Source organism: Suncus etruscus, chromosome X (assembly GCF_024139225.1).
Source record: "Suncus etruscus isolate mSunEtr1 chromosome X, mSunEtr1.pri.cur, whole genome shotgun sequence".
Taxonomy (NCBI): Eukaryota; Metazoa; Chordata; class Mammalia; order Eulipotyphla; family Soricidae; genus Suncus; species Suncus etruscus.
Genome location: NC_064868.1, coordinates 103,600,786 through 103,614,330, shown reverse-complemented (window position 1 = coordinate 103,614,330; position 13,545 = coordinate 103,600,786). Strand labels below are relative to the sequence as shown.

At 39.1% G+C, this 13,545-nt stretch overlaps 1 protein-coding gene across 1 annotated transcript in view; it reads right to left on the bottom strand.

The window, feature by feature from the left end:
- ENOX2 (ecto-NOX disulfide-thiol exchanger 2) overlaps window positions 1–12,951 on the bottom strand; it is a 257,188-nt gene extending 244,237 nt beyond the window's left edge. Inside the window, exons 1-2 of the mRNA XM_049766997.1 lie at window positions 12,921–12,951; window positions 12,688–12,831 (exon numbers count right to left, since the gene is read on the bottom strand). Of these exons, the coding sequence (XP_049622954.1) occupies window positions 12,688–12,831; window positions 12,921–12,951 (175 nt within the window). The remainder of the gene's footprint in view (window positions 1–12,687; window positions 12,832–12,920) is intronic.
- Between the last annotated feature and the right edge of the window lie 594 nt (window positions 12,952–13,545).

Sequence of the window (13,545 nt, the reverse complement as noted above, 5' to 3'; positions counted from 1 at the left end):
CTGCAAAGCATATTGCCAAGGAAGGCAGAAGTGAAATATTATAGGAAGGAGAGCCTGTCAACTGCATCAAACAAAGCAATGAGTTCAAGTTGGTTGAAACCTACCAAAGCCACACTGACTTTGACAATTTAGAGGTATAAATAGAGAGAATTTTCAGGAAAAGGGTGAGATAGGAGGTGTGGGAAAGTTAGGGGAAAAATCACATACAATAAGAAACTAGAGATGCAGACATATCAGAGGATGAGTGTCTGAGGGATAGTAGAAATTTTAAGGCAGTTAACCACAGGACTGTAGCCTCAACAATGGTTCAAGTTCTGTCATTTCACATAGTGCCTGCTGGTCACAGAGTGAGGTGAGGTCCCCAAACATATCTGGGTGTGTGCCTCTCAACCCCACACCCTATAAAACAGGAGAAAGAGAGATGGCTTTCAGTAAATGTGGTCATAGTATTGAGTGATGTAATGGCTAGGTGAGTATCTCAGCTTGGAATGAAAATGGAAGGTAAGGGCTGGACCTGCAACTGATAGGTTTGTTAGGATGGCAGGGATTGTATCTTTCCTTCCTGACAAGATGTGCACATCAGCAACCAAAGAAGCATGTTTCTAATCACAAAACATTTTCACTCTTATTTTTGAACAAGAGTGGAACATATCATAAAACAAATGATCATATAGAATTGTCAGAATCAATTTTAAGACAACTCCTTCATTAATTTGGGTTGCAGGAATTTGGAATGATTGGCAATTTAAGCTGGGCTGGAACTACCTTTGTATTCTTTGTCCAAAGAAAGGGTTCACTAAGAAAATAGGTTTTTAAAAAAAATTTGCAAAAGAGGTAATTTAGCTTGCCTGGGGCCAATTTCACCTATTTTAAAGAACATACTGCTTTTGTAAGAACTTTAGCAAATTCATTATTTGAATGCAAATTTAATTTGCTAATTATAGATTAGCATAATTTACTTCTAAAATCCTTTGCCAACAACAGTCAATTTTCTCTCATTGAATTTATTCCTTAGAATTAAAACTAGAATTCTTCAAGGTAGTTCATAATTGAGATTAATGCACACCTCTTTCCCCTACCCTCATGAGTTAACAACTTAGAGAAATTACTCTAAACTAGAACACTGCTTATTGTGAACAGAATGGACAGACCAGGAAGTTATCAAAAACATGAGGGAAACTAAAAGATATGACTTTTCAAAAAATAGTTTAGGTAACAGTGCATTAGCTGTAGTGTTAAAATTTATGATATTGATGTGCAAAATAACCGCACAACCATCACCAAAGTACCATGACCCTCTTCCCACCGCAGACCACCAGCCCTATATGTTTTTCCTCCCACTCCTCACTCTATTATCATTTTAGCACATAATGTTATTACCACTCAGGTCCTGTAGACCCTCCACTTATGTTCCAGTGGTACTTCCTTAAGGCTGATGTCCTAAATTCTGCATAACCTCTCAATAGCCAGATTTTTACAGTTAATTGAACACATATTTAATATAATCACCTGACACCACGTTGAGAGTTGGCTGGGTATTTTTCTTTGTTTTTTTTTTTTCAAGTTCATTAACTAACTAGAAGAAAAAGAACAGCTCTGTAAATGAATACTACCATAAACTGGAAGTGACTTAAGGATATAAAAGGAAAAGAAGATCTGTAAAAACTGTGACTATGAAAATGAATAGATACATTATAATTTGAAAATAAAATAGTGAAGGTCAAAGGAATACAATATAAATATTCCTCAAAAAACTAGAAATTGAGCTTCATATGATTCAGCAATACCACTCCTAGGGATATACTTTAGGAACCCAAAAACACAATGCATAAATGCCCTTTGCATTCGTATGTTCATCCCAAAGCTATTTACAATAGGCAGAAACTGGAATCAACACAAGTGCCCAAGAAAAGATGAGTAGCTAAAGAAACTAAGGTACATATACATGATAGAATACTATGTAGTTGCTAGGAAAAATGAAATTATAAAATTTTCTTATACATTGTTCTTTATGGAGAATGACCCAGAGGGAGTGGAAAAGACACAGAGTAATCTCACTCATTAGTTGGAGATAAGGGAAAAAAGATATTATGGCAGTAATATTCAGAGAAAATAAAGACAAGTGTCAGGAGGTCTAGTCCTTGGTAGGAAGCTTTCCATAAATAGTGGAGCAATGCCGTTAGGACAAAGAAGGGATGACAATGAGAATAATATTTGAAAGCAGTCACTCTGAATAAGATCTGGATGCTAAAAGGAGATAAACTGATATGCATTCACAATCAATGATTAACAATGTTAACTCTTCATTAACAATAGCACAACCCACTTTGTCCAAATGGAAATGAAAACAAAGAGAGAGAACTAAAATGTCTGTGCTAGAGGCAGGCATGGGGAAGGATGGGAGTAAAACTGAGGGAGGGAATCTAAGGATATTGGTTGTGGGAAATGGGTACTTATGAAGGGTGATGTACATTGTATGACTGAAACTCAATCATGATCAATTTTGTAACTACAGTGTTTTGATTTGCATCTCCCTGATGATTAGTGATGTGGAGCATTTTTTCATGTGTCTTTTGGCCATTTGTATTTCTTCTTTGTCAAAGTGTCTGTCCATTTCTTCTCCCCATTTTTTGATGGGATTAGAAGTTTTTCCTTATAAAATTCTGTCAGTGCCTTATATATTTTGGAGATTATCCCCTTATCTGATGGGTTTTGGGTGAATAGTTTCTCCCACTCAGTGGGTGGCTCTTGTATCCTGGGTGCTATTTCTTTTGAGGTGCAGAAGCTTCTCAGTTTAATATATTCCTATCTGTTAATCTCTGCTTTCAATTGCTTGGAGAGTGCAGTTTCCTCCTTAAAGATGCCTTTAGTCTCAATGTCCTGGAGTGTTTTACCTACGTGTTGTTCTCTATATCGTATGGTTTCGGGTCTGATATAGAGGTCTTTCATCCATTTGGATTTAACCTTCGAACATGATGTTAGCTGGGTGTCTAAGTTCAATTTTTTGCAAGTGGCTAGCCAGTTGTGCCAACAGCATTGCTGAAGAGGCTTTCTTTGCTCCATTTAGGATTTCTTGCTCCTTTATAAAAAATTAAGTGATTGTATGTCTGGGGGACATTCTCTGAGTATTCAAGCCTGTCTTTATTCCAATACCATGCTGTTTTGATAACTATTGCTTTGTAGTACAGTTTAAAGTTGGGGAAAGTAATTCCTCCCATATTCTTTTTCCCAATGATTGCTTTAGCTATTCTAGGGTGTTTATTGTTCCAAATGAATTTCAAAAGTGCCCAATCCACTTCTTTGAAGAATGTCATGGGTATCTTTAAAGGGGATCGCATTAAATCTGTACAATGCTTTGGGGAGTGTTGCCATTTTAATGATGTTAATCCTGCCAATCCATGAGTAGGTTATGTGCTTCCATTTCCGCGTGTCCTCTCTTATTTCTTGGAGCAGAGTTTTATAGTTTTCTTTGTATAGGTCCTTCACATTTTTAGTCAAGTTGATTCCAAGATATTTGAGTTTGTGTGGCACTATTGTGAATGGGGTTGTTTTTTTAATGTCCATTTCTTCCTTATTACTATTGGTGTATAGAAAGGCCATTGATTTTTGTGTGATAATTTTGTAGCCTGCCACCTTGCTATATGAGTCTATTGTTTCTAGAAGCTTTTTGGTAGAGTCTTTAGGGTTTACTAGGTAGAGTATCATGTCATCTGCAAACAGTGAGAAATTGACTTCTTCCTTTCCTATCTGGATTCCCTTGATATCTTTTTCTTGCCGAATCGCTATAGCAAGGACTTCCAGTGCTGTGTTGAATAGGAGTGGTGAGAGAGGACAGCCTTGTCTTGTGCCAGAATTTAGAGGAAGGGCTTTCAGTTTTTCTTCATTGAGGACAATATTTGCCTCTGGCTTGTGGTAGATGGCCTAAACTATATTGAGAAAGGTTGCTTCCATTCCCATCTTGCTGAGAGTTTTGATCAAGAATGGGTGTTGGACCTTGTCAAACGCTTTCTCTGCATCTATTGATATGATCATGTGATTTCTATTTTCCTTGTTGTTGATGTTGTGTATTATGTTGAATAGATTTACGGATGTTAAACCAGCCTTGCATTCCTGGGATGAGACCTACTTGGTTGTAGTGGATGATCTTCTTAATGAGGCATTGAATCCTATTTGCCAGGATTCTCTTGAGGATATTTGCATCTGTACTCATTAGCGATATTGGTCTGTAATTTTCTGTTTTGGTAGCATCTCAGATTGGTTTAGGTATCAAGGTGATTTTGGCTTCATAAAAGCTATTTGGAAGTGTTCCTGTTTTTTCGATTTCATGAAAGAGTCTTGCCAGGATTGGTAGAAGTTCCTTTGAAAGGTTTGAAAGAATTCATTAGTAAATCCATCTGGGCCTGGGCTTTTGTTTTGGGGCAGACATTTGATTACTGTCTTAATTTTCTCAATAGTGATGGGTGTATTTAGGTATGCTACATCCGCTTCATTCAGTCGTGGAAGATTATAAGAGTCCAAGGTTTTCATTTTTAGTGGCACGGAGTTTCTCAAAATAGTTTCTGATTAGCCTTTGGATCTCTACCATATCAGTAGTGATCTCTCCTTTTTCATTACTAATACGAGTTATCAAGTTTCTCTGTCTCTTTTTTGTTAGTTTTGCCAGTGTTCTATCAATCTTGTTTATTTTTTCAAAGAACCAACTTCTGCTTTCGTTGATCTTTTTATGGGTTTTTTACGGGTTTCCACTTCATTGATTTCTGCTCTCAGCTTTGTTATTTCCTTCTGTCTCCCTAATTTTGGGTCCTTTTGTTGAGTACTTTCTAATTCTATGAGCTGCGTCATTAAGCTATTCAGGTATGCCCCTTCTTCTTTCCTGATGTGTGCTTGCAAAGCTATAATTTTCCTCTCAGTATCCCTTTTGTTGTGTCCCTATAGGTTCTGATAGTTTGTGTCTCCATTGTCCTTTGTTTTCAGGAAGGTACTGATTTCCTTTTTGATTTCATCTGGACCCACTGGTTATTCAGTATTAGGCTGTTTAACTTCCAGGTATTAAAGTTTCCTTCTGTGTCCCTTTGTAGTTCACATATAATTTCAGGGCCTGTGGTCAGCAAAGGTAGCTTGCAAAATTTCTATCCTCTTGATATTATGGAGGTATGTTTTATGTGCTAGCTTGTCGTCTATCCTGGAGAATGTCCCATGTACATTAGAGAATGTGAATCCAGGCTTCTGGGGGTGGAGTGTCCTGTATATATCTACTAGGCCTCTTTCTTCCATTTCTCTGTTCAGGTCTAGTATATTCTTGTTGGGTTTTAGCCTGGTTGACCTGTCAAGTGTTGACAATGCTGTGTTGAGGTCTCCCACAGTTATTGTGTTGTTATTGATATTATTTTTCAGATTTGTCAACCACTTTATTAAATATTTTGCTGGCCCCTCATTCGGTGCATATATGTTTAGGAGAGTGATTTCTTCCTGCTGTATGTATCCCTTGATTAATACAAAATGTCCATCTTTGTCCCTTACAACTTTCCTAAGTATAAAGTTTGCATCATCTGATATTAGTATGGTCACTCCAGCTTTTTTTTTGGGTGTTGTTTGCTTAAATAATTTTCCTCCAGCCTTTTATTTTGAGTCTATGTTTGTTCTGACTATTCAGATGCGTTTCTTGTAGGCAGCAGAAGGTTGGATTGAGTTTTTTGATCCATTTCGCCACTCTGTGTCTCTTAATTGGTGCATTTATTCCATTGACATTGAGAGAAAGAATTGTCCTGGGAGTTAGTGCCATCTTTATATGAAAGTTTGGTGTGTCTGTTGGTCAGTCTTGTCTTAAAGTAGGCCATTCAGTTTTTATTTAAGAATGGTTTTGAGTCTGTTAAGTTTCTGAGCTGTTGTTTGTCTGTGAAACCATGTATTGTTCCTTCAAACCTGAAAGTGAGTTTTGCTGGGTGCAGTATTCTAGGCGAATCATTTATTTCATTGAGTTTTGTCACTATGTCCCACCACTGCCTTCTGGCCTTGAGTGTCTCCAGTGACAGGTCTATAGTAAATCTCAAGGATGTTCCCTTGAATGTAATTTCCCTTTTTGATCTTGCTGCTTCCAGAATTCTGTCTCTATCTGTGGGATTCGTCATTGTGACTAGGATGTGTCTTGGAGTGTTTTTTCTGGGGTCTCTTTTAGTTGGTAATCTTCGGGCATGCAGGATTTGATCGCATGTATTCTTTAGCTCTGGTGGTTTCTCTTTAATGATGTTCTTGACTGTTGCTTCATCCTGGAGATTTTCTTCCTGGGTGTCTGGTATTCCAATGATTCTTAAGTTGTTTCTGTTGATCTTATCATAGACTTCTATTTTCATCTGTTCCCATTTTTTGAGTAATTTTTCCATTGTTTGATCATTTGCTTTAAGGCTTTTTTCTAATTTCTTCTGATGTATGGAATTGTTATTCATCTCATCTTCCAGTGTACTAATTCTATCCTCAGCTGCTCTTAACCCATGGGAAAGCTCAACCATTTTTTTTTTCAATTCATCTACTGAGTTATTCAGACCTGATATTTGAGCTGAAATTTCAGTTTGGAGTTTTCTGATTTCTATCTTCATATTCTCTTGATTCTTATTAGTGTTCTCTTCTATACTTTCTTTGAGTTCTTTGAACATCTTCGATATTGGGACACTAAACTCCTTTTCTGAGAGACTGACTAGTTGGTTGGTCATGTTCAAGTCATCAGAATTGCCATCGTCATTCTCTATGTCTGGTGCTGACCTTCATTGTTTCTCCATTGTCACACTTGTATTGTGGGTTTTTCTATGTGTTGTGATTGTATTCATTGGCTAAATTATGTGCACGGCTGCGAAGCAAAGCGGAGTGGCCACACTCCTCTGGCTCCTTGCTTTCTGGGCGTGTAGACTCACCTCCAGGGAAGGAGAACCATCCTCAGATGAGCCACACATAGGATGAAATCAGGCCAAAAATGCAGCGCAGCACAGAAGACAGGCAGATAGGGGTGCTGGCATCTGAGTTCCAGCAGAGTTCAGTGGCTTCCCCTTTCTGTGCGTGTAAACTCACCTCCAGGGAAGGCTCCAGGGAAGGCGAGCAGTCCACAGATGGCCACACACAGGATGAAATCAGGCCGAGAATGCAGCAAAGCACAGAAGCCAGGCAGATAGGGGTGCTGGCATCTTAGTTCCAGCAGAGTTCAGTGGCTTCCCCTTTCTGTGTGTGTAAACTCACCTCCAGGGAAGGCTCCACGGAAGGCAAGCAGTCCACAGATGGCCACACACAGGATGAAATCAAACCGAGAATGCAGCAAAGCACAGAAGACAGGCAGATAGGGGTGCTGGCATCTGAGTTCCAACAGAGTTCAGGGGCTTCCCCTTTCTGGGCGTGTGAACTCACCTCCAGGGAAGGCTCCACGGAAGGCGAGCAGTCCACAGATGTCCACACACAGGATGAAATCAGGCCGAAAATGCAGCACAGCACTAAAGACAGGCAGATAGTGATGCTGGCATCTGAGTTCCCAGAAATCCTTTAGAACTTTAATCCTAGTCTGAAATGGGTAATCCCCTCAGATGGTTGGGGCTTCCCATCCTCTTACTGACAAAGGTGAAAGAGCTTCAAGCCTCCAAAACCTTCACTGTGGTCTCCAGGGTCACCCAGGAAATTGACATTCACCTGTGAAGCAGGCAGGATCACGGAAAGGAACACTGATGAAATCCAGTCTCAGGCAGCTAAAAACAGCATGACCCAAGATGGCTTCTGCACCCTTCTGACTCCTGGCAGAAATCAGCAGGAGTCAGTGTATGTATGTCGCGACCCACCTCTGAAGCAGGCAGGATCGCCAGCAGGAATTCAGATGAAATCCATTCTCAGGCAGCTCTGAAGCAGGCAGGATCACCAGCAGGAACGCTGATCAATTTTTTTTTAAAAAAAGAATACATTCCTAAGAAAACCCTAAAAACTATAGCACAATAATAACTAATGACTAGAATGATGCCTCTAGTAAGCACTGAGTGTAGCCCAGACCCCTCCACAAAATTAAAAATAAAATAAAAATAAAACACCCTGAACAGCAAAAGAGAATCTGGGAAATAAGAAATTGGTAAGTAACTGTGCTTAAGAGAGAGAGAGTAAGGGAGGTAAGAAAAAAATGTCTGCCATAGAGGCAGTTGGTAGTTGGTGCAGGAGAGAAACTGGGGTCATTGGTAGAAAATGTGCACTAGTTAAGGGATGGGAGTTGAAACATTGCATAACTGATATTCAATCATAAACAATTTTGTAACTCTGTAGCTCAAGGTGATTTGATGTAATATTTATTAATTTAAAATAATTTTGATAAGTGCCTCTCTCCCATCCTCTCCCCTCTCTCCTTTCCTCTCTTCGCTCTCTCTCTCCTCTTCTCTCTCCCCTCTCTCCTCTTCTCTCTCCCCTCTCTCCTCTTCTCTCTCCCCTCTCTCCTCTTTTCTCTCCCCTCTCCCCTCCTCCCTCCTTTCCCCTCTCCCATCCTCTCCCTCTGCCCTCTCTGCTCTCCTCTTTCCCCTCTTTCCTCTCCTCTCTCCCCTCTCTCATCTTTTCTCTCCCCTCTCCTCAAAAAAAAAGAGAAAAAATAATTTTGATAAGTATTATGATTTGTGAATTGAAAGTATATTATAAAGCTATAGTAATCAAAATAGCATGTTAAATGATTAAGGATATATTGTCAAACCAATGGATTAGAATTGAATAGTTCTGTATGGTTCTATGTGGAGAATGATCCAGAGGGAGTAGAATAGACATAGATTAATCTCACTTATTTGTTGGATATAAGGGAAAAATATAGTATGGCAGTTATATCTGAGGGTACAGATATTACTCAGATACAGAGACAGCTAATTCATGACAAAAAAAAATCCTCTTCTACAAACAGCATTGAGAAAACTGATAGCTACATGCAAAAAAAAAGAAACTATACCTCACACCTTATAAGAAACTCAATTCAAAGTGAATAAAAACCAGTGAATTAGATCAAATTCAATAAGCTACATTGAGGAAAATAAAGGCAAAATGTGCTAGGATTTGGGCCTCAAAGGTATTTTCAACTATGATTCCACTGTCAAAGACCAAAGAAACAAAAATAAACAAATAGTACTACCTCAAATTAAAAGATTTCTGTATGCCAAATAAACTCAAATTGAAATTAAGATACATTACAGATTGGAAAAAATATTTGCAAATAACATGTCAGATAAAGGGTTAATTTTCCAAGATATATAAAACATGCATAAAGATAAACATCAATAAATCCAATGAGCATATTAAAAACCTTAGAGAGAAAATGAAGACACTTCTCTGAAGCATACAGATAAATGACTGTAGTTAAGCACATAAAAAGTGTTTATTGTCACTTATTATCAGGAAAAATAATTAAGACAACAATGAAATTTCCTCTTTCATTAATTAAAATGGAAGATATCAAAAAGGACGGAGACAACTTGTAAAGGCAGGGTTGTGGTTGTGGTGTACCCTAAGACCCACCCATTTCTGGGAGGGGTCTGAACCGGATAGTAGGTGTAACTTTACCTGCAAGCCCCTCCCATTCCTGGGAGGGGTTTGGAAAAAGGTAGATAAGGCTGGTGCCCTTTTGCCGTTTCTTTTTTGGCCCGGCTTGGCTTCCTGGCTTTTGGATCTTTGGGCCATGGAGCCCAGAGGGAAGATGGCTAACAGGAGATAAGATGCAGGGCTAGCAAAATATAGCTGTGCTTGAAAGGTTGACATAGGCCACACACCTGTGGTGGCAAGGGCATAAATAAAGATGATTCTTCCTGAAGCCTGCGAGTGAGTGAGTGATTTCACCTGGGCCTGGAACTCGCCGGCTGCATGGGGGATGAAGCCACGTGGCTGGGGCCTAAGCACAAAGGCCTCCATCCACCGCCATCCAGCCCCATCGTTAATTATTTTATGCTACAAATGGCGCTCCGAACTTTGACCTGAATCCTGAACCCAACAAAACAGCAAAAATGGTGAGATCTCTGCTCTTTTGTTTCATTTTGGCTCTTTTCGGGTGCACTAAGCCCAAAACACTGGGCCACGTGGAGCCATGTTCAAACATGGCCGTGACCCCTTCTAGGGAAACAAGGGCAATTAAAACAAAAGAGGTGGAAGCTTGCATCACCTCCAGCCCAGGCTCAGGCCCAGAACTAAAACTTTGTTACAAGAAACAAAAACCTGGGCCTCTTCAAAGACTTATTAAAAGTCTAAATTGGAAACGGAGGAGAAAAAAGACTGTATTTAAAGTGGACTGATTTTCTAAAAATGACCTTTGGCTTGAATTTGGATTTCGACTTTGGAAATTTCGAACTGAACTTTTAGTTTAAATCACTTGGAACTCTGAACATCCAAAGTGCTCCCAGAGGGGAAAAAAGACAGCAGTGAAGCCCCTGCGGCAAAAAGTTCCAAGCGGCAAGCTCCAAGCAGCTCGGCTCGGCTGGGATCTCGGCTGGAATCGGCTTGGCTGGGCTCAGTTTGGCCCAGAAAAGCGAAAAACCTGGAATCCACCCTCCAGCGAACCGGCAGCGGGCGGCGGAACCGGCAACCTCATGGTCTACAAAACCGTCTGCGGGGCCTGAAACTGAAAGGAAGCCATCAGCGTGGAACAAACCAACATCTAAACTTTAAAAGTTTACAAAAGCCACGTGGTGAGATCAGCGTGGGACAAATTAATCTAAACTATGGTTTTAGGTGTAGAAAATTAGTGGGTAGTAATATTTTACTCATAGTGGGTGATGGAATAAGTTTTAATTAGTTAGTGGTTAAAAAATAAAAATATAAGGGAGGTAATACAGATTAGCCCATTTTAACATCTAATTTCTAACCACCTGCATCTTTGTCTTAGTCATTTTCTTTATAATTTAAATGTGTTTTGTTGTCTTTCAAAGTTAATATTTTCAATTGCAAAATGTTTTACTGTGTATTTTAATGTACTTAGCCTGTTTTTAAAATGTATGTTATGCATGTATGCTGAAGTACTTGTGTATAGGAAAAATATAGGAACAGTGAAGTTCCCCCAATATAGTTTAAAAATATAGGAACATGAAAGTTCCGAAATAGTGCTTGGTAAAAAAGCATTAATAGAATTTTAGGTTACAGGTGTAAAGTATATTTTGCAAATGATATGTTTTTGAAAAGGGCTGGTATATTAATTTTCACTTTATTACGTTGGCGCATGAAAATATTTAAAAAAGGGGGAAATGTGGTGTACCCTAAGACCCACCCATTTCTGGGAGGGGTCTGAACCGGATAGTAGGTGTAACTTTACCTGCAAGCCCCTCCCATTCCTGGGAGGGGTTTGGAAAAAGGTAGATAAGGCTGGTGCCCTTTTGCCGTTTCTTTTTTGGCCCGGCTTGGCTTCCTGGCTTTTGGATCTTTGGGCCATGGAGCCCAGAGGGAAGATGGCTAACAGGAGATAAGATGCAGGGCTAGCAAAATATAGCTGTGCTTGAAAGGTTGACATAGGCCACACACCTGTGGTGGCAAGGGCATAAATAAAGATGATTCTTCCTGAAGCCTGCGTGTGAGTGAGTGAGTGATTTCACCTGGGCCTGGAACTCGCCGGCTGCATGGGGGATGAAGCCACGTGGCTGGGGCCTAAGCACAAAGGCCTCCATCCACCGCCATCCAGCCCCATCGTTAATTATTTCATGCTACAGTGGTGAAGAAGAAACTTTGATATATTGCTGGTATGAATGCTGTCCAGTTCAGTCCTTGTGGAAAACATGGAGACTATTCATAATACTAAGACTAGAGCTACCATATAACCCAGTGATCTCACTGCTTAGTATCTACCTACAAGATGCAAAAAAAACTTGATTAAAAATATTTATTTGCACCTTATTATGCTCATTGCAGACTTATTTCAACATTCAGGAGGTAGAATTCAAACATGTGTCCAATAAAAGAAGAGTGGATAATGATGTTGTGGAATAAATATACAATGAAATGGCACAAAGCCACAAGGAATGATGAAATCATGCATTTCATTGGAACTTGAATGCAGCTGGAACATATAATGCTAAATGAAGTTAAGATCTGGTTGTCTTGTTTGCCCCAATTATTTTGGAGACCATTAATATGAGCGTAGACCAATGGAACACAGAGAATGGGGGAATTTCCAGGGAAGGTAAAACATTCGCTAGTGCTACAAAGAATTTAATAAATTTGTTTTTTCTGTTATAAAAGTCATAAAACACATGCAGGAATAGCTTGTATCGCATAGGAGTGGGATGGAGAGACTCATGAAAGTTGGGTGCTACATGTACGTACAAAATATGTGCTACATGTACATACAAAATATTTACAATGAAATCATTCATTTATGCAATTTCTTCTACCTAAACCAATGTATTTTATTCATTAATTTTTGCCTCAGCCCTACTCACTCAATGATCAGTTATAAATGTTAGTCATGCTTTGAAGTGTATATCAATACTCAAGATTAAAATAACTGTTTCCATTTATTTATTTTCATTTACATAATATTCAATCTCAGAGCTTATGTGCCTAATTCTTACCATCTATACCACAATGAGTTCCCTGAAGGCAAGAAAATATTATACCAGGACTCCTATTAGACCTGTAAATATTAGCACAGTGCCTACTATATACTAAGTACAGAGGATATATTGACTCCAAAGTACTGACTAAAGAAAGTGCCTAGCTTACCTGAAGGAGTATTTGTTCTTTTCCTTTTCTTGCTTGATTCCCCTCCATTCTCAATGAGGCCTTCCGTGACCAAAGGGCCACTGGCACTACCAAATTGCAGGGGCTCGTTGTTGTTGGCAGGGTCAAAGGGCAGCTGGTTCAATCCTAAAGAAGAAAAAGAAAGCCAAAATCCAAACTCCATCAAGGGGACCGGAGAGGTAGTACAGAGGGTAAGGTACTTGCCTTGCACTGACCCATCCCGGGTTCAATCCTGATACCACACATAGTTCCGTAAGCACCACCAGAAGTAACGCCTAAGCACAGAGGCAGTAGTAAGCCCTGAACAGAGTCAGGTGTGGACCCCAAACACAAAGGAAACTAATTCTACTAAGGACTAGGATGTCTCCAGATTTTCTTATATAAGCCACTAGAGGAAATTATTTAAATATTTTAATAATTACCATTATAGTTTTAAACTTTACCATGAAACTTTATCTACTTTTTAAATAATTTCTTTATTTAAGCACCTTAAGATATAGGAGTAATAGATAAATTACTTAAAGTCAGTTGCCCTCTGCAATTTTTACAGATCTGTTTGATAAAAACAATTAAAATATAGCCATTTATAAGACTCACTGAGTAAAGTATCAGTTTCTACAAAATTGATATTTTTGGTCAAAAAGTCCTTTTGTCCCTACTTCCTAAAGAGATAGGATTCTATCTTTTTAAAGGTGGGTATGGTATCTATCAGTAGAACCACTCTTATTTTAAAAATGTTAGTGGGGTTCAATTTCTCCGGAAAATAGAAAGGAGATTTAGCAGAAACTTAAAATTAGAAGTACTTTATTATCCAGTGATTCTACAACATGGTATCTATCC